Raw genomic sequence first — 21,442 nt, forward strand, 5'->3', positions numbered from 1 at the left:
ATGTGCTGTAAGCATCCCACATTCTGAAGGATTCGTTTTATGAAGAATTTACTCATAGCAACAAACATCACTGTGGTGTACACATAATATACTCCGTCTTATGATCTTACCCCTTTCTGTCCTCCGTCACGTCCCTGAAAAGACCAAACAAGCACAGTGTCAGACGCTGGGCTATTCATACACGCATTTCAGTGGTCTTTAATTAAAACTCAGTAAGGTCCAGTTAGAGAGATTTTCCTCAAGCGAAGGTCCAGAACATCATGTCAAACCTGCATCCTGACTCAGAGCCATACACTGTTTACTGAAGTAGCCAAGTAGGAATATCAGCATCTTATACAGTCAAACTGAACATCAGATCAAATAAAGTCCAGTTCGGTCAGATTTCAACAACATTTACTGAACATCAGATCAAATAAAGTCCAGTTCGGTCAGATTTCAACAACATTTACTGAACATCAGATCAAATAAAGTCCAGTTCAGTCAGATTTCAACAACATTTACTGAACATCAGATCAAATAAAGTCCAGTTTGGTCAGATTTCACCAACATTTACTGAACATCAGATCAAATAAAGTCCAGTTCGGTCAGATTTCAACAACATTTACTGAACATCGGATCAAATAAAGTCCAGTTCAGTCAGATTTCAACAACATTTACTGTCAGTTTTCTCTTTTTAGATCACGTAACTGCAAATAACTTCCCTCTGACTCACTTTCTTCTCTGACTGCTGTTTCTCTTCTCATACCTCCCCTGTGCGGTGTCAGTCACTCGAGACTCAGTGCTTATCGTAATGCACAGATCTGATTGGCTGTGATATTTACAATGAATGCGATTGGTCTGCGTGTTTCCCAGGCTGCTAAACCGGTACTGTAATGACTAGAAATGATACGGCAATTAAAACAGCACCACAAAGTTAAATAATTCTCCATAGTTTATCAGTTATATGTCTGCATAGGACAGCGCCTGGGTCTGGACTTGGACTGCGGGTCTGCCTATTCATGACCGTTACATGTTAAACGAAATAGAAGACTCAGAAACTGCCCTTCATTTAATTTCCAGTGAAAACAGCCATTGGTTACAAGTATAACTACAAAAAATACTAAATATTACAGTGTTCAGTCACTCTTTCCCTTCATTCCAGCTTCCAGGCTTTTCAGGAGACCCACTTTCAGCTCCTCAAAGAACCTGCAGACCCGTCTCCAAAGCTCAGTCTGAGAAGCTGGTTGATGATTTTCTGAACTAATCAAACCCATTCAGTGGTGAGGTCTGGACTCTGGGGTGGTCAGTCCATCATTCAGCTTCTTTGTTTGATGTGTCATCTCCTTTTCTCAGTGAGGTTCTTCTTGATCAGCTACACGTCCTTTCAGACCCACAGCGCTGAGTGGTCTTCTCACAGTGGAAGGATGGACAGAAACACCTGGGGATGTTTTCAGATCTGAAGCAGCTTGATGTTCTCCTCTCTCTCAGAGATCAAAGCTTTCAGTGCTGTTTATCTGATGGGGGCAGTTTTGGGATCGACCAGCTGTTCCAGGTGGTTGTTAGGAGCCTCATTTTCTCTGTAGCTTTTAATTATTCTTTCAACTCCAGTTTTGGAAACTCTCTTTTTCCCTTTCTTTATACCAGGGTAGTGGTCACCAACATGCAGCTCTTTCACTGTCCTGTTGTGGCTCCACAGCTGAATCAGATCAGTAGGTAGTAATAAAATAATCCTCCTCTACAGTAAAATAAAGCTCTGCTGATCCTTCAACACAGTTTAACAGTAAATGGTCTTAAACGCTGGATTTAATGTAGAACTGCTGATTCACCCTTTAACCCTGAAGGTTGGCACGCAAACTGCTAGTCCCATAGCAACACAGACAACAATCTTGCCTAGCTAGTTGCTAATGAAACGGCAAAGACAGAGATTTAAGAGGAACAGCCATAATTTGGAGACAACTTATTTGTGTTTATAATCACTTCAGCTGGTTTCCTCTATGTTTAATCTGCAATGATAAACTGAAACACTAAAAAGTCGCGAAGCTGAAGTCGCTTCTCCTTCAGATTTATCTGTTCCACCTTAAATGGCGCAGCAGTTGCATTCTGGCACTTCAGGCGCCATTTACAGTGGGACAGGTCAATTCAAACGAGAAATTGGGGAATGATAAGCATACCAGTAACTGTTCTACTTTTGTGGAAAAGTTTCCTGCCGGAGATGCGAGAAAAGTGACTACAGCTGAGCTAAAACTTAAAACACAGCAAAGTAAGTCTGCGTTTTCATTTATATAATATTGTTTAGCACATACTATGACATATTTAAAGCCAATATGGTGAAACGTTCAATAAAATGGACATGAAATGTGGCTCCTAAGGTGGTTAGATTTTTGTTGAAACTTGACAAAATGGCTCTTCTTAACATTTGGGTTGCCGACCCCGGGTACAAGTGGATTATCTTGTATGTATGCATCTTCTCAAATCTTTCTAAAAATGAATGACTTGCACTTCATGACTGTTTTGACTGGATATTAACTGAATTCTCTAGCACAGCTCTCAGAAATAAACTGTATAAAATGAGCCATAGTCCACAATATCAGGCTGTAAACAACAGCTCTATACCCTCTGAAGCTTCACTTACTTATCAAAGTGCACCTTTACACGGACCATGTGATTGAATTCCTGAAGTTTCACCAGCAGTCTGGAGAGAAAAACCAAAAAAAGAATAAAGTTCTGGCAGAACAGAGTCTCCAGTGTCTCTGGAGCACTTTACGTGTGAATGAAATGAAATGTACTCCTGATCACTTCCACTGCACTGCACCTCTGAGGAATTTAGCAAAGTGGATTTGTCAGAGTGTCGGTGTGAGTATGAGTAAGTGTGTTTGGTGAGTACCTGACTTTGAGGGTAAACAGGACTCCGGTCTTCAGCACTAGAGGCCTCTGCAGCTGTGTGGGCATGCAAGGCTGTCTCTCCACCACCATGGAGCTACAACACACACACACACACATCATTACTGCCATAATGAAACTTTTTTTAATGTTAACTCTAAAAAAAGAAGGTAAATAAAGGTCTAATTTGCTCAGACGTGACTGATTTCATCCAATTAAATGCAGATCATTTTATTTTAGTGATGTAATTGGGCCAAATGAGCTCCATTAGAATGTATTTGTTACGTTCAATAACTCAGTAACATTATAACTTTATTTCCACAAAGTCAATAGTTTCCAGTTTTCAGCACCGACTCCACTGAGTATAGTTGATACAGTTATGAATAATTCATTGAGTATAGTGGATATAGCTGTGAATAATCCACTGAGTACAGTGGGTATAGCTGTGAATAATCCACTGAGTATAGTGGGTATAGCTGTGAATAATCCACTGAGTGTAGTGGATATAGCTTTGAATAATCCACTGAGTATAGTGGGTATAGCTGTAAATAATCCAATGAGTATAGTGGGTATAGCTGTGAATAATCCACGGAGTATAGTGGGTATAGCTGTAAATAATCCACTGAGTATAGTGGGTATAGCTGTAAATAATCCAATGAGTATAGTGGGTGTAGTTATAAATAATCCACTGAGTATAGTGGATATAGCTGTGAGTAATCCACTGAGTATAGTGGGTATAGCTGTAAATAATCCAATGAGTATAGTGGGTGTAGTTATAAATAATCCACTGAGTATAGTGGATATAGCTGTGAATAATCCACTGAGTATAGTGGATATAGCTGTAAATAATCCAATGAGTATAGTGGGTGTAGTTATAAATAATCCACTGAGTATAGTGGATATAGCTGTGAATAATCCACTGAGTATAGTGGGTATAGCTGTGAATAATCCACTGAGTATAGTGGGTGTAGTTATAAATAATCCACTGAGTATAGTGGATATAGCTGTGAATAATCCACTGAGTATAGTGGATATAGCTGTGAATAATCCACTGAATATAGTTGTGAATAATAAACTGAACATAGTTGTGAATAATCCACTGAGTACAGCAGGTGTAGTTGTGAGTAATACACTGAGTATAGTGGATATAGCTGTGAATAATACACAGAGTATAGTGGATATAGTTGTGAATAATCCACTGAATATAGTTGTGAATAATAAACTGAACATAGTTGTGAATAATCCACTGAGTACAGCAGGTGTAGTTGTGAGTAATACACTGAGTATAGTGGATATAGCTGTGAATAATCCACGGAGTATAGTGGATATAGTTGTGAATAATCCACTGAATATAGTTGTGAATAATAAACTGAACATAGTTGTGAATAATCCACTGAGTACAGCAGGTGTAGTTGTGAGTAATACACTGAGTATAGTGGATATAGCTGTGAATAATACACAGAGTATAGTGGATATAGTTGTGAATAATCCACTGAATATAGTTGTGAATAATCCACTGAGTACTGCAGGTGTAGTTGTAAATAATCCACTGAGTATAGTGGATGTAGTTGAGAATAATCCAATGGGTATAGCAGATATAGTATACATTAAATGTGCTTGTGAATAATCTAATGAATAAAGTAATATAGCTGTGAATAAATCATTGAGTAAAGCTTGCGTAGCTGTGAATAATCCACTGAGTATAGCGGGTGTAGTTGTGAAGAAAGCACTAACTGTATGTAGTTGTGAACAATGTAAAGTGAGAGTAATTGTGAGCTGAGTAGGTGTAATTTGTGAGTAATGCAGGTGGTGAGTTTGTGACTCACTTGGTGATGAGGGTCTTGAGAAGCGTTAAAGCCCTCTCCTCCAGTGTGCCCCTGCTGAGGGCAATTGGATCATGTGAGTATGAGTACTTCTGTTCCAGCTCCAGAAGCTTCTTCAGTTGTTGACGCACCTGAAGCAGGCACTCACCCGCCGCCGTGAACCTGGCAGAAACAGAGAGGGAGGGGTTTCAGTCAGTGCACCTGTATGAGAGTTAATTAATTATTTAATATATTAGTTAGCTTAGTTAGGATTAGGTAGATATGACAACACAGAACACAGACTTCGAGATCCTTAATTTTTGCTGAAGATTTAAGGAGAGGTTTTAATCCAGTATGAATCTGCAGTGTGTGTAGTTTTAGTCCGACGGTAATAATTGTGGAGTGATTTTAATCCAGTATGAATCTGCAGTGTGTAGTTTTACAGTCTGACTGTAATAATTGTGGAGTGATTTTAATCCAGTATGAATCTGCAGTGTGTAGTTTTACAGTCTGACTGTAATAATTGTGGAGTGATTTTAATCCAGTATGAATCTGCAGTGTGTAGTTTTACAGTCTGACTGTAATAATTGTGGAGTGATTTTAATCCAGTATGAATCTGCAGTGTGTAGTTTTACAGTCTGACTGTAATAATTGTGGAGTGATTTTAATCCAGTATGAATCTGCAGTGTGTGTAGTTTTACAGTCTGACTGTAATAATTGTGGAGTGATTTTAATCCAGTATGAATCTGCAGTGTGTGTAGTTTTACAGTCTGACTGTAATAATTGTGGAGTGATTTTAATCCAGTATGAATCTGCAGTGTGTAGTTTTACAGTCTGACTGTAATAATTGTGGAGTGATTTTAATCCAGTATGAATCTGCAGCGTGTTAGTTTTACAGTCTGACGGTAATAATTGTGGAGTGATTTTAATCCAGTATGAATCTGCAGCGTGTAGTTTTACAGTCTGACGGTAATAATTGTGGAGTGATTTTAATCCAGTATGAATCTGCAGTGTGTAGTTTTACAGTCTGACGGTAATAATTGTGGAGTGATTTTAATCCAGTATGAATCTGCAGTGTGTAGTTTTACAGTCTGACTGTAATAATTGTGGAGTGATTTTAATCCAGTATGAATCTGCAGTGTGTGTAGTTTTACAGTCTGACTGTAATAATTGTGGAGTGATTTTAATCCAGTATGAATCTGCAGTGTGTAGTTTTACAGTCTGACGGTAATAATTGTGGAGTGATTTTAATCCAGTATGAATCTGCAGTGTGTAGTTTTACAGTCTGACTGTAATAATTGTGGAGTGATTTTAATCCAGTATGAATCTGCAGTGTGTAGTTTTACAGTCTGACTGTAATAATTGTGGAGTGATTTTAATCCAGTATGAATCTGCAGTGTGTAGTTTTACAGTCTGACTGTAATAATTGTGGAGAGATTTTAATCCAGTATGAATCTGCAGTGTGTAGTTTTACAGTCTGACTGTAATAATTGTGGAGTGATTTTAATCCAGTATGAATCTGCAGTGTGTGTAGTTTTACAGTCTGACTGTAATAATTGTAGAGTGATTTTAATCCAGTATGAATCTGCAGTGTGTAGTTTTACAGTCTGACGGTAATAATTGTGGAGTGTTTTTAATCCAGTATGAATCTGCAGTGTGTAGTTTTACAGTCTGACTGTAATAATTGTGGAGTGATTTTAATCCAGTATGAATCTGCAGTGTGTGTAGTTTTACAGTCTGACTGTAATAATTGTGGAGAGATTTAATCTGGTATCATCCGGTATTTAATCCTGCACACTTTACATTGAGAAACCAACCCTATGAATGCTTTTACAGCGCTTCCAGTTCACTGGAGTATATTTCGGTGCACTGTACCAACTCAGGGGTTACATTTTACAGAGCTGCCCCTTAATCCTCGAGCTGGTATTTGAAGGCCTAGTGCCAGTTTGCATCTAATGTAGTTGAGCAACTTCCTCCTTTTCTTCCTTCCTTTCACAACGCTTTTAAAATATGTGGCAATCAGCTACAGGCACTGCGAAACAGCCTAAAAATATGCGTCTGCCCAGAACTGATCCTTTTAACCTCTACAAAAGAGTTTTCAGTCACTACTTTACCTTACTCAATAACTAGCATTAAAGAGATTAAACTGCAGGAATGAGAGTGGGGAACTGAAGTGTGGACCCACATATGGACCTTCTGCAGTTTAAAGGTTTAATGTACAAATACAGCAGTCAGCTACTTATATTTACTGCACATTGTTGAAAATAAAGGTTCTGTTCAGGTACATTTTTCCTTCATTAAGGTACAAACAGTGTAGATGTTCCCTCAAAGGTTCTACAGTGGTTTTAAGGTCTGATTGTGAAGCTTAAATCAGTTCCTCCAGGTGAAAAGTTAGTTTCTGTACCTTTTCAAAACCGAATGTTTTAAAACAGAGCAGTAGAATAAAAGCCTGGAGGCGAGGCGGGGTGTGTGGAGTCAGTACAGCTTAAAAAAATGGTTGTAATTTCTGCATTGTTTACCCAATTCCGATGTAAATACCCTCAAATTCATTCCCCAGGACACCATGGTTGACGGCTAGAATGACGTTGGCCAAATATTTGTTCACCTGACTGTACCGGTCATCAGGCGTGTAGGGAACCCTGGTGTACCTGGCTCAGGTGTACTGGAACTTCTTGAATACCTGGCTCAGGTGTGCATCACCCACGTGCCCCGAAGTGTCTTACCAGTTCTGCAGCTGGTCGAGGCAGACGTTGGTGAGGCCGCCGATGCAGGACATCTGCTGACGTCGTTTCCATTCACACAGCTCCACGGTGATCAGCTCGTACTCCAGCTGCTCCACAAGGTTCAGCACCTCTGACATCTGACTCACTACACCCTACACACAAGAAGCAAACCTCAGACACCATGCAGGTCTTTGTTGATAACTTGGAATAAGGATAACTGTGTGAAATGCATCCCATCAGTTTTACTAACTTTATTCGCTAGTCCATCACACTAGAGCAGGGGTCGGCAACATTCGGCTCTTTTACTGCCCTGTAAATGGTCTTAAACGCTGGAGTTAATCTGAACTGCTGATTCACCCTTTAACCCTGAAGGTTGGCACGCAAACTGCTAGTCCCATAGCAACACAGACAACAATCTTGCCTAGTTAGTTGCTAATGAAATGGCAAAGAGAGAGATTTAAGACGAACATCGACAATTTGTGGACTTTTTTGCATTTATATTCACTCCAGCTGGTTTCCTGATGCGTTTAATCTGCAACAAGAAACCAACAAAGACTAAAAACTCACGAAGCTGCAGTTTCTCATTTCCCAGCTTCTTGGTCGAATTTTCCCGTTCCACTTTAAATGGAGGAGTTGCATTCTGGCGCCTCGGGCACCTTTTAAGGTGGAATGGGAAAATTCAAACAAGAAGCCAGAGAATGAGAAGTGACTTCAGCCCCGTAAAAAGTCCAAAATTTAGAGACATTTTACAGGAAACTGTTCTACTTTTGCGGACAAGTTTCCTGCCAGAGATGTGAGAAAACCAGCTATAGAAAAGTAAGTCTGTATTTTTATTCCTATTATGTTTTCAGTCTACACTATACTAGGATGACATCCAGTAAAATGTTACTTCAGTAAATGGACATAAGATGCTGTGGCTCGCAAGGCGGTTGGATTTTTGTTGAAAGGATAAAATGGCTCTTCTTAACATTTCTTTAAGATTACTTGAGCCTTATTATTTCCGCAATGGGGAAATTTCACCTCTGCAATCTCATCCAACCATGCAACACCACATATGCACTAGTGAACACACACACTAGAGGGCAGTGAGCACACAGCGGTGGGCAGCCCTATCCACAGCACCTGGGGAGCAGTTAGGTGTCTTGCTCAAAGACACCTTAGGTCATCTACTGCCAGCTCAAGGGATCTAACCGGCGACCTTCCGGTTGCAAGGCTGGTCCCCTAACCTCCACCCCACAATTGCCCCAAGGTTTTTAGATGCATTTAGGTTGCGACCCCTGCCCTAGAGTAACACCCGCTGCCCACTGTCCTAACTGCAGTTCAGGGATGAGGCCGGATTAGGATTTTTCACATGCAGTTTAGCTTTTCTCTAATGTTTTCTAATATATATATATTCTCTAATATATTTCTAAATATATATCCAAGAACCATGAGATGTTCCCCTCCCCCTGGTAACACTCCCTTACCCCTCTCATGTCATGGAGTTTCATGAACATGGCTTTGAGGTAGAGCTTCTCGCGACTCAGCTCTTCTCTTGATATCGTACCGTTCAGCTCCTCTGCAAAACCAAAACACCAAGGAATCACCAACAGGTTCTACTTCTAACATCTGAGATAAGACAGTTATGCCCACGATTAAAAACCTTGACTCTGCAGCGTCTTGCTCTTGAAATCGTGCTCGTCTTGCAAGTCCTCCAGATTTTTGATGTTCTGTTCTGTTTCCTGTAGAGATCAATGTTCCCAATAATATTCATCCAAAATCGGAAAAAGGGAAAAATGTTTGTAGACTGAATTTGCGTGACTGAATTGCTTTAATATGTGTGACTCTCACTGATATTGACCGGTCCTCACCTGTACTTTGGTCTTAATTTCCTTCACCTTGCTGTCCAGCTCTCTCTGTTTCTCAATCATCATGTCACTCTGAGCACTTTGTGCTGTGGTCTGCAACAAAGACATCATGTTAATATGAACTCATCATTCAGTTCATTAGAAACACCCACCCTGTGCTTCCACTAACTGGCCACTTTATTAGAAACATCTACCTTTTACTTTCATTCACTGGCCACTTTATTAGAAACACGTACCATGTGCTCCCATACACTGGCCACTTTATAAGAAACGGCTACCCTATGTTTCCGCTCACTGGCCACTTTATTAGAAACACATACCCTGTACTTCCATTCAAAGGCCACTTTATTAGAAACCCCCCCCAGTACTTCCACTAACTAGCTCTACTATGTAGGTGTGGAATGCTGCACAGTTATCAGCCCCTCCACCATCAAACAGATGAGCTACAATCTGTAACTCTACCCCAGCGAGGCGGAGCTACGAGAGAGATGGACGCCATTTGATAAAGATGCCTGCATAGTCAGCCATTTGCTGCCCACCTCTGAGATTTGGGCCGCTGCCAGAATCTTTCTTTCTTCGCTCAGGTTCTTGCTGATGATCATTGCCATGGAGACAGGGTTGTCTTGGAAAAGGGTCTGCAAGATAAATGATGTTTGCAATCACATTAGCCTGAATGTGGGTAGATATTATCTTACACTGAAACTGAACAACATGCATTTGTGGGTTTCTCTCAGTGCTGGGAAGCATTTTCACACACTTCAGACCTCGTTTAAGGTGAAGCAGTGCATGAAAACACTGAGGACACGCTACAAACGCGCAGCATGTGGCCAAATCACTGGAAAACCCCACCCAGACATCGTAGCTACTACATCAGAACATAAGGAGAAAAAAAACACTTAAAATGTTCGAGCTGTTATGATCGACTTCACTGTTTTATTGTCCACTGATGCTCTCTTGCACTAAGAAACAGATGCGTAGGACACACTTTTTTATATGTATACACACACACACACACACACGTTTGTGTGTATATTTACAGTAGGCAAAAGTTTGGGCACGCCTGGTCAAAAGACTTATTTTGTTGGTTTTTCTAAGCGAGAATAAGTTATAACACACCCTCTCCATAAAACTTACACATGACATTTTTTAAAACTGAGTTTAACATACTGGAAAAAATAAAACATCAAGCATGAAAGGCGCCATTAATTTTGCACATTTTACGTTAGCACGTTAAATTTAGCAAATGAACAGTAATTGTGAACTAAAAACTGCAGAACTCTGTTCTCTCTAGAGGACATGTCGACTTACTTTTACTTAAAAAAGTCAGAAAACGGGCTTTGATCTGATTGGCGGTCCTGTACTGCGCTGTCCAGACTCAATGGGATTAGCTAAACTGCTGTGGCTTTAATGAAGACTCGGTTTTCCATGACGTGGATGAAGACCATGTGTGTGAGTGTGCAGAGATGCGTCCTGTGACAAGGGGATCTGAAGGAGCGTTGCTGGGCCTCAAACCTGCAGGTTGCGCTTGATCTTGCGGATGTTGTGCTGGTTGAGGAAGTCTTTCTCCATTGCGAAACGGCTGTGTTGATGGTCCAGCTGGGTCAGAAGGTCATGGAACCTCACTGTCGCCAGAGACTCGTTCTCCACATTGGCCACATGGTCCCTAAAGGAAGGAAGGAGGCAGTTTCTTATTATAAAATAGATATTTTCTCCAAGGCTTCTGTCATTAACCCCTTGAAATCCCAAGCTCATTACAGACCTGCTGGCCATTTAAGGGGTTCATATCACAAATTACTTTGATATAATTATATAATTATAGATTATATAGATTATAATTCGATATCTAATGATTTATATCTGGAAATGCTTTTTGGAGTGTCAATCTAATTTAATATTAACCTAATTTCTTTGTATTAATCACACAAGCCATACATCTATTAGTGATAACCATCGCTATTGTTCATTAATTAAAACACCAACGATTTTCAACATATATTACAAAAAATTAACACTTAGCCTAAAGACTAATAGCAATCGAACAGATTTGGGCCTTAGCATGTCATCATCTTCATATTGCTACCTATCCTTCAACAGAATACTCATACTCACTCATAACTGTGCATTGTGACTTATTTTGATTCAAATATCTGTAGTACAGAACATGACTTCAACATGGCGGTGGTAGTATGAGGGAAGACTGATTGAGGGAGGGGGGAGAACTCTGAGAACTTGGGCTGGAGTTCTGGGCAGAATCTACCTGTTGTTAGAAGGCTGGACCCCCTCACAGCTGTAGTAGGACTCATGCAGAACTAAGGAACAGGGGGTCGGTGGGCATTGCCAACACTTTGTCACAGGAACAGAAGGTGAGGGTGTGAATTTATAGGGAAGGTCGGAAGAAGGAGGGGTTTCAGCCATGCACCCCCCCCCCCCCCCAAACTTCAGCTATAACAGGGGTGTCCAATCTCATCTTCAAAGGGCCGGTGTTGCTGCAGGTTTTCACTCCGAAAAAGCAGGAGGTCACCTGACGAAACGTCTGAAGACTAAGACCAACTGTAGAATCGGGTGTTCTCCAGAGTGAAAACCATAACTACATTAAGAATTAATCAACCATTATTTGTTTACCTGGTGTCAAGAAGCTACAAACAGAGGCTGCCTCTTCAGATGAGCTATTGAGCTAACACTAGAGCCAACTGGTTTAACGTGGGTGATGAGGACTCGTCTTCTACACGGCGTCACTTTTCCTGACAGGATGAGGTGCCGACCTGTTAGTTTTATCAAGAAATATATTTTCTTGCTAACATCATACAGTTAGACTAGTGAGCGAAATCCTTGGCGATGTGATCACGAAAGAGATCTTACAGAAGTATAACAGGACGTATTAGTACGACACATACTAGTAGTGGACAGTGTGGTCAAAAATTTATACCACAGTGTAACTAAAATTTAGAGACTTTTGGTATAAACGACTATGTATGTTATTTTTAAATAATACTATTTTAGACACACGTGTAAACCTATTGTTTTAGATTAACAGTGGCTTATTATTTTGGGATGTCCTTTCATGTTTCAATAGGAACCATTTTCAACAACTAAAGCAAATCTGAAATGTTTTTACTGTGCAAAAAAAAAACGAAAATTATATGTCAGTACCGCTTTCCAGCGCTCGCCTGCAAAAATAGCAGAATTTCTTGAGGTTCAAGAAATTCCAAGAATTCCAAGCTGAAGTTGGCTACATATTTTCTTTATTTTCTAATTTTTTTTTAATTCTATATTATTCTATAATTATATAAATATTATATTCTATAATATTTTTTTATTTACTGCCCGCCTACCGGCGAGCTCGGCCCCCTCACACAGCAGCTACTGGAGGAGGACCAGTGTGTTCAGTGCTGTAGCGTGTGGAGAAGACGCTGAACGGACTTTCAGGATCCACTCTGGATCAAACTGATACGGCAGAACCGGCTCAGCTGCTCAGGAGAGAAGGGTTTGTCTGCAGACTGCAAGACAGGGGCGGAACACGTGGGGGCAGAACCACTCTGGCAGTCGACCAATCAGAGCACAGTGGGCTCATCGGGAGGCGGGGTTTAAATACACAGGAGCTCTAATGGAGCATTTCAGACAGAGGGTGAATAGAGACTACTGAAGCATGTAAGTATATTCTATTATAGCCCAAAAATAAAACGATGAAATAAAATAAAATGAATGCTTGCATGCTGGAAGTCTATTAGGCCAAGCTGCAGCCTGAAGTTTGGCGCAGTACATTTTGAAAAACTGGTGCCGCTGCTGCAACTGCCTGCTCTCGTCCTCACCAGTCATGGCTCTCAATCCAGTTGCTCAGGTACTGACGGATGGCCATAGGGAAGGTGTCATCATAGAGCTGGTCCACCTGTTCCAGGAACTTCGAATCAAGTTGCTGCAGCTCGAGCCACTGACTCATCTCTGGTTCTTGGTACTGGAAAACAAGAGAAAAACAAAAACATCCTCAGTGCACATCACACAGACAGGAGAAGGGGAGGGGCCGTCGGCTGGGGACACATCAACCTTGCCTTATATTGCAGCATGGCTCCACATAAATGTGGAGAAAGAAGAACCTCCACGGAGCAGTGAAGTAATAAAGAAACGAAGGTCTAGACAAGAAAGGACGCCATATTCTGTAACATACTCAAGCGGATTCCTTATCACAGCAGTGCAGAGGACAGTGAGTTTAGTGGAGATATAGATAGTGGATCTGGGTCACTGTGCATTTAAACAGGATTATCAGAGCACAGTGTGAACAGATTGTTTGAGGACAGTGTGAATATAAAGGTAGCCAGTGAAAACATATATGAATATATTTTAGGTGACAACTGCAATTAATGATTTAACTAGATGTTTTGGTCAAAAATTGGCTGTCAAGCTACTGATATTTAGAAGGGAGTGCAAATAAACAAACAAGACCCACCGCAGTCAAACTGGAGGACTCACATAGTTTTATAACACGACGTGTCCCAATTAATGCGCTTTCTACTTGCTGCGATGAAAATGTGTGACTGAAAGCTAAAAAGTGTAGAACGCATATATGTGTAATTATATGTGTAAACGCATATAAACTAGTTAATGGAGCGCAGTGTGAACAGAAACCCGGATATTGGATACAGGTGACCGTGCTAAACGCATATAAACTAGTTTAATGGAGCGCAGTGTGAACAGAAACCCGGATATTGGATACAGGTTACCGTGCTAAACGCATATAAACTAGTAAATGGAGCGCAGTGTGAACAGAAACCCGGATATTGGATACAGGTGACCGTGCTAAACGCATATAAACTAGTTTAATGGAGCGCAGTGTGAACAGAAACCCGGATAGTGGATACAGGTGACCGTGCTAAACGCATATAAACTAGTTTAATGGAGCGCAGTGTGAACAGAAACCCGGATAGTGGATACAGGTTACCGTGCTAAACGCATATAAACTAGTTTAATGGAGCGCAGTGTGAACAGAAACCCGGATATTGGATACAGGTTACCGTGCTAAACGCATATAAACTAGTTAATGGAGCGCAGTGTGAACAGAAACCCGGATATTGGATACAGGTTACCGTGCTAAACGCATATAAACTAGTTTAATGGAGCGCAGTGTGAACAGAAACCCGGATGGTGGATACAGGTTACCGTGCTAAACGCATATAAACTAGTTAATGGAGCGCAGTGTGAACAGAAACCCGGATATTGGATACAGGTTACCGTGCTAAACGCATATAAACTAGTTTAATGGAGTGCAGTGTGAACAGAAACCCGGATATTGGATACAGGTTACTGTGCTAAACGCATATAAACTAGTTTAATGGAGCGCAGTGTGAACAGAAACCCGGATATTGGATACAGGTTACCGTGCTAAACGCATATAAACTAGTTTAATGGAGCGCAGTGTGAACAGAAACCGGATAGTGGATACAGGTTACCGTACTAAATGCATATAAACTAGTTTAATGGAGCGCAGTGTGAACAGAAACCGGATAGTGGATACAGGTTACCGTGCTAAACGCATATAAACTAGTTAATGGAGCGCAGTGTGAACAGAAACCCGGATATTGGATACAGGTGACCGTGCTAAACGCATATAAACTAGTTTAATGGAGCGCAGTGTGAACAGAAACCCGGATAGTGGATACAGGTTACCGTGCTAAACGCATATAAACTAGTTTAATGGAGCGCAGTGTGAACAGAAACCCGGATATTGGATACAGGTTACCGTGCTAAACGCATATAAACTAGTTTAATGGAGCGCAGTGTGAACAGAAACCGGATAGTGGATACAGGTTACCGTACTAAATGCATATAAACTAGTTTAATGGAGCGCAGTGTGAACAGAAACCGGATAGTGGATACAGGTTACTGTGCTAAACGCATATAAACTAGTTAATGGAGCGCAGTGTGAACAGAAACCCGGATATTGGATACAGGTTACCGTGCTAAACGCATATAAACTAGTTAATGGAGCGCAGTGTGAACAGAAACCCGGATATTGGATACAGGTTACCGTGCTAAACGCATATAAACTAGTTAATGGAGCGCAGTGTGAACAGAAACCCGGATATTGGATACAGGTTACCGTGCTAAACGCATATAAACTAGTTTAATGGAGCGCAGTGTGAACAGAAACCCGGATGGTGGATACAGGTTACCGTGCTAAACGCATATAAACTAGTTTAATGGAGCGCAGTGTGAACAGAAACCCGGATAGTGGATACAGGTTACCGTGCTAAACGCATATAAACTAGTTTAATGGAGCGCAGTGTGAACAGAAACCCGGATATTGGATACAGGTTACCGTGCTAAACGCATATAAACTAGTTTAATGGAGCGCAGTGTGAACAGAAACCCGGATATTGGATACAGGTTACCGTGCTAAACGCATATAAACTAGTTTAATGGAGCGCAGTGTGAACAGAAACCCGGATATTGGATACAGGTTACCGTGCTAAACGCATATAAACTAGTTAATGGAGCGCAGTGTGAACAGAAACCCGGATAGTGGATACAGGTTACTGTGCTAAACGCATATAAACTAGTTTAATGGAGCGCAGTGTGAACAGAAACCGGATAGTGGATACAGGTTACCGTGCTAAACGCATATAAACTAGTTTAATGGAGCGCAGTGTGAACAGAAACCCGGATATTGGATACAGGTTACCGTGCTAAACGCATATAAACTAGTTAATGGAGCGCAGTGTGAACAGAAACCCGGATAGTGGATACAGGTTACTGTGCTAAACGCATATAAACTAGTTTAATGGAGCGCAGTGTGAACAGAAACCCGGATATTGGATACAGGTTACCGTGCTAAACGCATATAAACTAGTTAATGGAGCGCAGTGTGAACAGAAACCCGGATAGTGGATACAGGTTACTGTGCTAAACGCATATAAACTAGTTTAATGGAGCGCAGTGTGAACAGAAACCCGGATATTGGATACAGGTTACCGTGCTAAACGCATATAAACTAGTTAATGGAGCGCAGTGTGAACAGAAACCCGCATATTGGATACAGGTTACTGTGCTAAACGCATATAAACTAGTTTAATGGAGCGCAGTGTGAACAGAAACCGGATATTGGATACAGGTTACCGTGCTAAACGCATATAAACTAGTTAATGGAGCGCAGTGTGAACAGAAACCCGGATAGTGGATACAGGTTACTGTGCTAAACGCATATAAACTAGTTTAATGGAGCGCAGTGTGAACAGAAACCCGGATGGTGGATACAGGTTACCATCTCATAATAATTAAAAATAACTGTCATAATTACGACGTTGTATCACAATTATAACTCACTATCTCATAATTACGACCTACTTGCTCATAATTATGACTAAACATCTCATAATAAAGACTGCCATACTTATGACCTGGCACCAATAATTATGACTCTCATTAACTGCTATTATTATGATACATTATGCCTTAAGTACTTATTATGGGACATTAAGTCATAATTATGAGACACTGCCAAATAATTATGTGATAAAATGTCATAATAATGAGATAATTAAGCATTATTATGGAAAAGCTCCTCATTAAATGGCCATATAGGTCATGTTTCACCACAGGACGGGGTCCTTACTGAGGGCTGAAGCTTTGGTTAGTTTATCCAGCCGAAGGGGACAGTCCTGCCTTCACGAAGCGAGAACAGGAAATCGAAAGAGAAGCCTCTAATGTTGTTTCCCAAGCTGACATCCAAATACAGCTGGACATTTGGCTACGTTGAGCTGAAAGTGTGGTAAAAACAACGTAGTTACATCGAAATTACGCGCTAATTAATACAAAACGGCCGTTCCGCTGAAGTTTCCGAGTCAAACAGCATCTCGTTGCCGTTGTTGTTGTTTCTGACTGAAGTCAGCTTCCTATTCGCCAGTTTCTTGTTGGCGTTTTGCCGTTCCACCTTAAATGGGCAGCAGTAACGTTCTGGCACCTGAGCCGTTCTAACGACAGCTGCGCCATTTAAGGTGGAACGGGAAAATCAGAACACGAAGCTGGCGAAAGTTGATACTAGGCTAAGCTAAACAGCTTACCTGGCTCGTCCAAGAGTAAAAAAGGCGGTTTTAAGTCGCTGGGTCGCTTTCTTCTCTCTCGCTGACGTGAAACTCGCCGCTGTGGTTTAATACAGACTCCTTTGAGGGTTTTTTGGACATTTAATTCCGAATAAAAACACGTAACGTCGCTCTTCTTCTACCTCCTTCAACTGAGTCCTGAGGCAAGGAGGCGAGCCGAAGCGACACGCGCTCCAGCCAATCAGAGGCGACGGCGTTCGCGCAGCAGCCAATCGAAATGAGGAGCCGCGTCCCGAAATGAGGAGTCCCGCCTCCGATGTGGTCACGTGGTTTACGAGAAACTGAAAGTTGGGGTGATGTGAATTTCCAAGCGTTGATCTGAGTGCGTTAGCGACTAAATCAGGATTTTTTTATTAAAATACTCGTGAATAGCGTAACGTTTAGTCAGTATTATGAAGTACAAGAAAGCCTCGACTGTATCCAGTCCGGTTTAAACACACAGGCAGTGTTTTAGGCCTAATCGTGGACATAAACGAGGCACCGTGTATGATAAACACAGTGTTCCTGGCTCAGGAGTGTCGTGTCCGCTTACATTGTACAGAAGCTTACTGTCCATTTTATTGGGTGCACTTACTATATAGGCCCACTTTGTAGTTCTACAAAAACATTCCTTTGTTAGCCCCCCTTTCACCCTGTGTTCCAATGGTAAGGACCCCCTCAGGACCACCACACAGCAGGTCCTATTCAGGTCACCGATCTATAACTCTACACTCTTCAACAACATAGTTCTTCGAGAGTTCCTTAGTAAAGACAACGGTTCTGTTTAGAGCCATGGGTTCTAGATGCTGAAATGGTTCCTCAGATTGATGGAGAAAGCGTTGTTTTTGGAAATGGTTCTAATAGCAGAACCCTTTTTTGATGCTATACAGAACGTAGGCCAAACATTATGTCCATTTTATCAGCTCCACTTACTGTACAGCTGCACTCTGTAGGTGTTTAAAAACTCCACCAACACTGCTGTGTCTGATCCACTCGCACCAGCGCAACACACACTAACACACCACCACCATGTCAGTGTTACTGCAGTGCTGAGAATGACCCACCACCCAAACAGTACCTGCTCTGTGGGGGTCCATGGGGGTTCTGACCACTGAAGAACAGGGTAACAGAGTATCAGAGAAACAGATGGACTACAGTCTGTAACTGTAGAACTACAGAGTGCAGCTCTACAGTAAGTGGAGCTGATAAAGTGGACAGTGAGCGTAGAAACGAGGAGGTGGTCATGATGTTATGCATTCTCCACAATCTGAAGAACCATTTCTCATGGTTTTAAATAGAACCTTAAGGTAAGTGGAGCTGATAAAGTGCACAATAAGTGTAGATACAAGTCAATAAAGACCTAATAAAGTGGTCAGTGAGTGAATGTACATCAGTTTTGTCTTGTGTATTTATATACAGTGCGGTGAAGTTCAGAGACCTTTTGTTCGTGTAATTTCCTCTCACACTTTTCCCAGCTCTGATAGTCTTACATCACATGACCTAATTACTTGATCCCAGTAAATCGGGAGTGTATTATATATGCTTTGACCTTTGCAGCTGTGAGGCCATCTGCGAAGGCCTGCTGCCAACTTCAGACCTCGATCAGGTGACAATTCCCCGTCCACCAGCTTCAGGACACAGAATAGCTAAAGATTAAATGTCAGTGGGGAACCCTCAGGGCGTTCTAGGCCTTCAGAAGGCCCGGCCTTTTCTGTAAGATAAGAAAATATACATGGCCCTAGTTTTTATTTAATATAATTATCAGGCCCGCTGTATTTAAACACCCAACCAAAAATGAGCCAATCAAGATTTTTTCATCTCCATGGTATCTTGGTAGATACAGCCAAGCGAGCCGTATCTGTAACCCTTTTGTAAAGGGCTTCAGGAGCTGAACAGAAGGCCTTATGTGACAAATGTCACATAAGTCAGCAAATTGTACAGTTTACAAATCTGGAAATTGCCAAAATTTTAAGTCAGCAAATTGTACAGTTTACAAATCTGAAAATTGCCAAAATTTATAAGTCAGCAAATTGTACAGTTTACAAATCTGGAAACTGCCAAAATTTATAAGTCAGCAAATTGTACAGTTTACAAATCTGGAAATTGCCAAAATTTATAAGTCAGCAAATTGTACAGTTTACAAATCTGGAAATTGTCAAAATTTTAAGTCAGCAAATTGTACAGTTTACAAATCTGGAAATTGCCAAAATTTATAAGTCAGCAAATTGTACAGTTTACAAATCTGGAAATTGCCAAATTTTTAAGTCAGCAAATTGTGCAGATTACAAATCTGGAAATTGTCAAAATTTTAAGTCAGCAAATTGTGCAGATTACAAATCTGGAAATTGTACATTTACAAGTCAGCATATTTTACAAGTTTTACAACTTATATGTTTGCAAATGTAAATTTTACAGATCTACAAAAATGTAGCATTTACAATTTACTGTGTAATTTAGATGTTGGAAAACTGCTATTTCCCAGTTAAACGAGTTAACATACTACTACAATCCCATTGGAGCGCTAGCAGAAATAGCATCATCATGTTTTTCATTCCTTTGTTTTTGACTCAGTTTTGACATTTAGAGCCTGAACTGAAGGTCTTGCTCTAATTGCCACAGTATGTGGGGAAAACATCAGGTCCTTCTAGGCCTTCAGAAAAGGCCAAACGGTTTCTGTAAATTTAACTGTAAAAAAGAATAATTCCGCTTGCTCTACTACTTTGAGTATTCTAGTAATACTTCATTTCCATTGTTAGTTCTGGTGGGAAACAAAAGGATTGGCATCTTGAAACTGGAAAACTGTCCCAATCAGGATTGTTTTCTTTGTGGTGTTTAGGTAGATCCAGGGAGCTACGCTCTTCCAAGGATTAAAGAGCATAATTGGGAAATGACAGTGGAATCATTTCTCATCAACGTTTCACAAAGAAAAGTTCTCCATGCCAGGAGTCTTTAGTGAAGAAGCCAAAGTAAAACTGCTATTAACATATTAAAAATTGTTGTCGGAAGGAAACCTCGTATCTCCAGAATGGTAACTTTACAGGAGAAGGAAAAAACCTACTTCACTTTGAATGTAAGTCAATGGAACCAGACGTCTTTACCAGGTCATTTTGGGCCGTTCTTTTAGTCCGTTCATCATGAAATTTACACACGATGTGAAGAACAACAGGTGCTTTCAAACTCTGTCAAAAACTGAAAAACATTGAAAATGGAGATACGAGGTTTTCTTCCGACAACAGCGATATGCTACTGCCTGCTCAGCCTCAAATACCATAGAAAAACATCAGCACATTCTGATACAGTTTTATTGGCCCAAACTGAAGGCCGAGCTCTAGTGGTCATGGTTCTCCACGGGTCACTATCATATAAGCTTAAGTAGCTACTTGTACACTTGCAAGTAGGAGCAAGGTAAAGTTACACACCTACTGTGGTCACACTCTTTTTCCGAGTCTGACCACAGAGTGACCTCTGAGCCGCATTATCCGTACAGCCATGCTTTAGTGTCCAAGGTTAAACAGGCATCCCCAAAACCGGTCACTTTCCAGGAGGGCAAACAAACGGCCTTCGCTTCCGATGTCAGTTGATGTCAAGAGATTTTATTCAGGGCCAGTTTGGAGCATTTCTATTGGTCCGATCAACATGAAATTTACACACAACGTAAATCACAGCGGCTGAGCTCATATTATGCAAAAAAAACTAAAAATCCCAAAAAAACTCAGATGCTCAGATAAAAAAGGGAAGCTCCGCCCATTTTCCAAAATTGCTGTATAATTAAACAGTTAAGCCGGAGAGGTTTGGTGTGAAACGCTTCGTTCCAGAGAAACTTACAGAGAGCTGTTCACAGTGGTGGTGATAGGAACCAGACGTCCCCCTCTAAAAGCCCCCCAGAGAAGTTATCACAGGAAATGGTTATGACTTCACTGCCTGGTGTGGGACACTGACACTGGCAGTTTTGTGAAGTTTTTTGTCTAAAACATAGTTTTGAGGCAAAAATATTCCCGAAAGTATACTTATTATTCCAGATTTTCCATCATTAACATTCCATATAAACTCAGAAGACTCACGTCGATTTTCTCGGAGTCTCTCTGATTACATCTCACACACTGAACAGTACAGAATTTTTGAAAAGTGAAAGACAGATAGCA

The 21,442-nt window shown here is 40.9% G+C and overlaps 1 protein-coding gene across 1 annotated transcript in view; it reads right to left on the reverse strand.

Moving 5' to 3' along the window:
• stat1a (signal transducer and activator of transcription 1a) overlaps positions 1 to 17,484 on the reverse strand; it is a 35,529-nt gene extending 18,045 nt beyond the window's left edge. The window contains exons 1-12 of the mRNA XM_017681724.2: positions 17,283 to 17,484; positions 13,041 to 13,183; positions 10,744 to 10,894; positions 9,771 to 9,866; positions 9,235 to 9,324; positions 9,027 to 9,105; positions 8,851 to 8,942; positions 7,385 to 7,536; positions 4,686 to 4,844; positions 2,864 to 2,956; positions 2,612 to 2,671; positions 111 to 134 (exon numbers count right to left, since the gene is read on the reverse strand). Of these exons, the coding sequence (XP_017537213.1) occupies positions 111 to 134; positions 2,612 to 2,671; positions 2,864 to 2,956; positions 4,686 to 4,844; positions 7,385 to 7,536; positions 8,851 to 8,942; positions 9,027 to 9,105; positions 9,235 to 9,324; positions 9,771 to 9,866; positions 10,744 to 10,894; positions 13,041 to 13,168 (1,124 nt within the window). The 5' untranslated portion in view covers positions 13,169 to 13,183; positions 17,283 to 17,484. The remainder of the gene's footprint in view (positions 1 to 110; positions 135 to 2,611; positions 2,672 to 2,863; positions 2,957 to 4,685; positions 4,845 to 7,384; positions 7,537 to 8,850; positions 8,943 to 9,026; positions 9,106 to 9,234; positions 9,325 to 9,770; positions 9,867 to 10,743; positions 10,895 to 13,040; positions 13,184 to 17,282) is intronic.
• Positions 17,485 to 21,442: the final 3,958 nt, after the last annotated feature.

The sequence above is a fragment of the Pygocentrus nattereri genome, chromosome 25, assembly GCF_015220715.1.
Source record: "Pygocentrus nattereri isolate fPygNat1 chromosome 25, fPygNat1.pri, whole genome shotgun sequence".
In the NCBI taxonomy this organism is placed as follows: domain Eukaryota; kingdom Metazoa; phylum Chordata; class Actinopteri; order Characiformes; family Serrasalmidae; genus Pygocentrus; species Pygocentrus nattereri.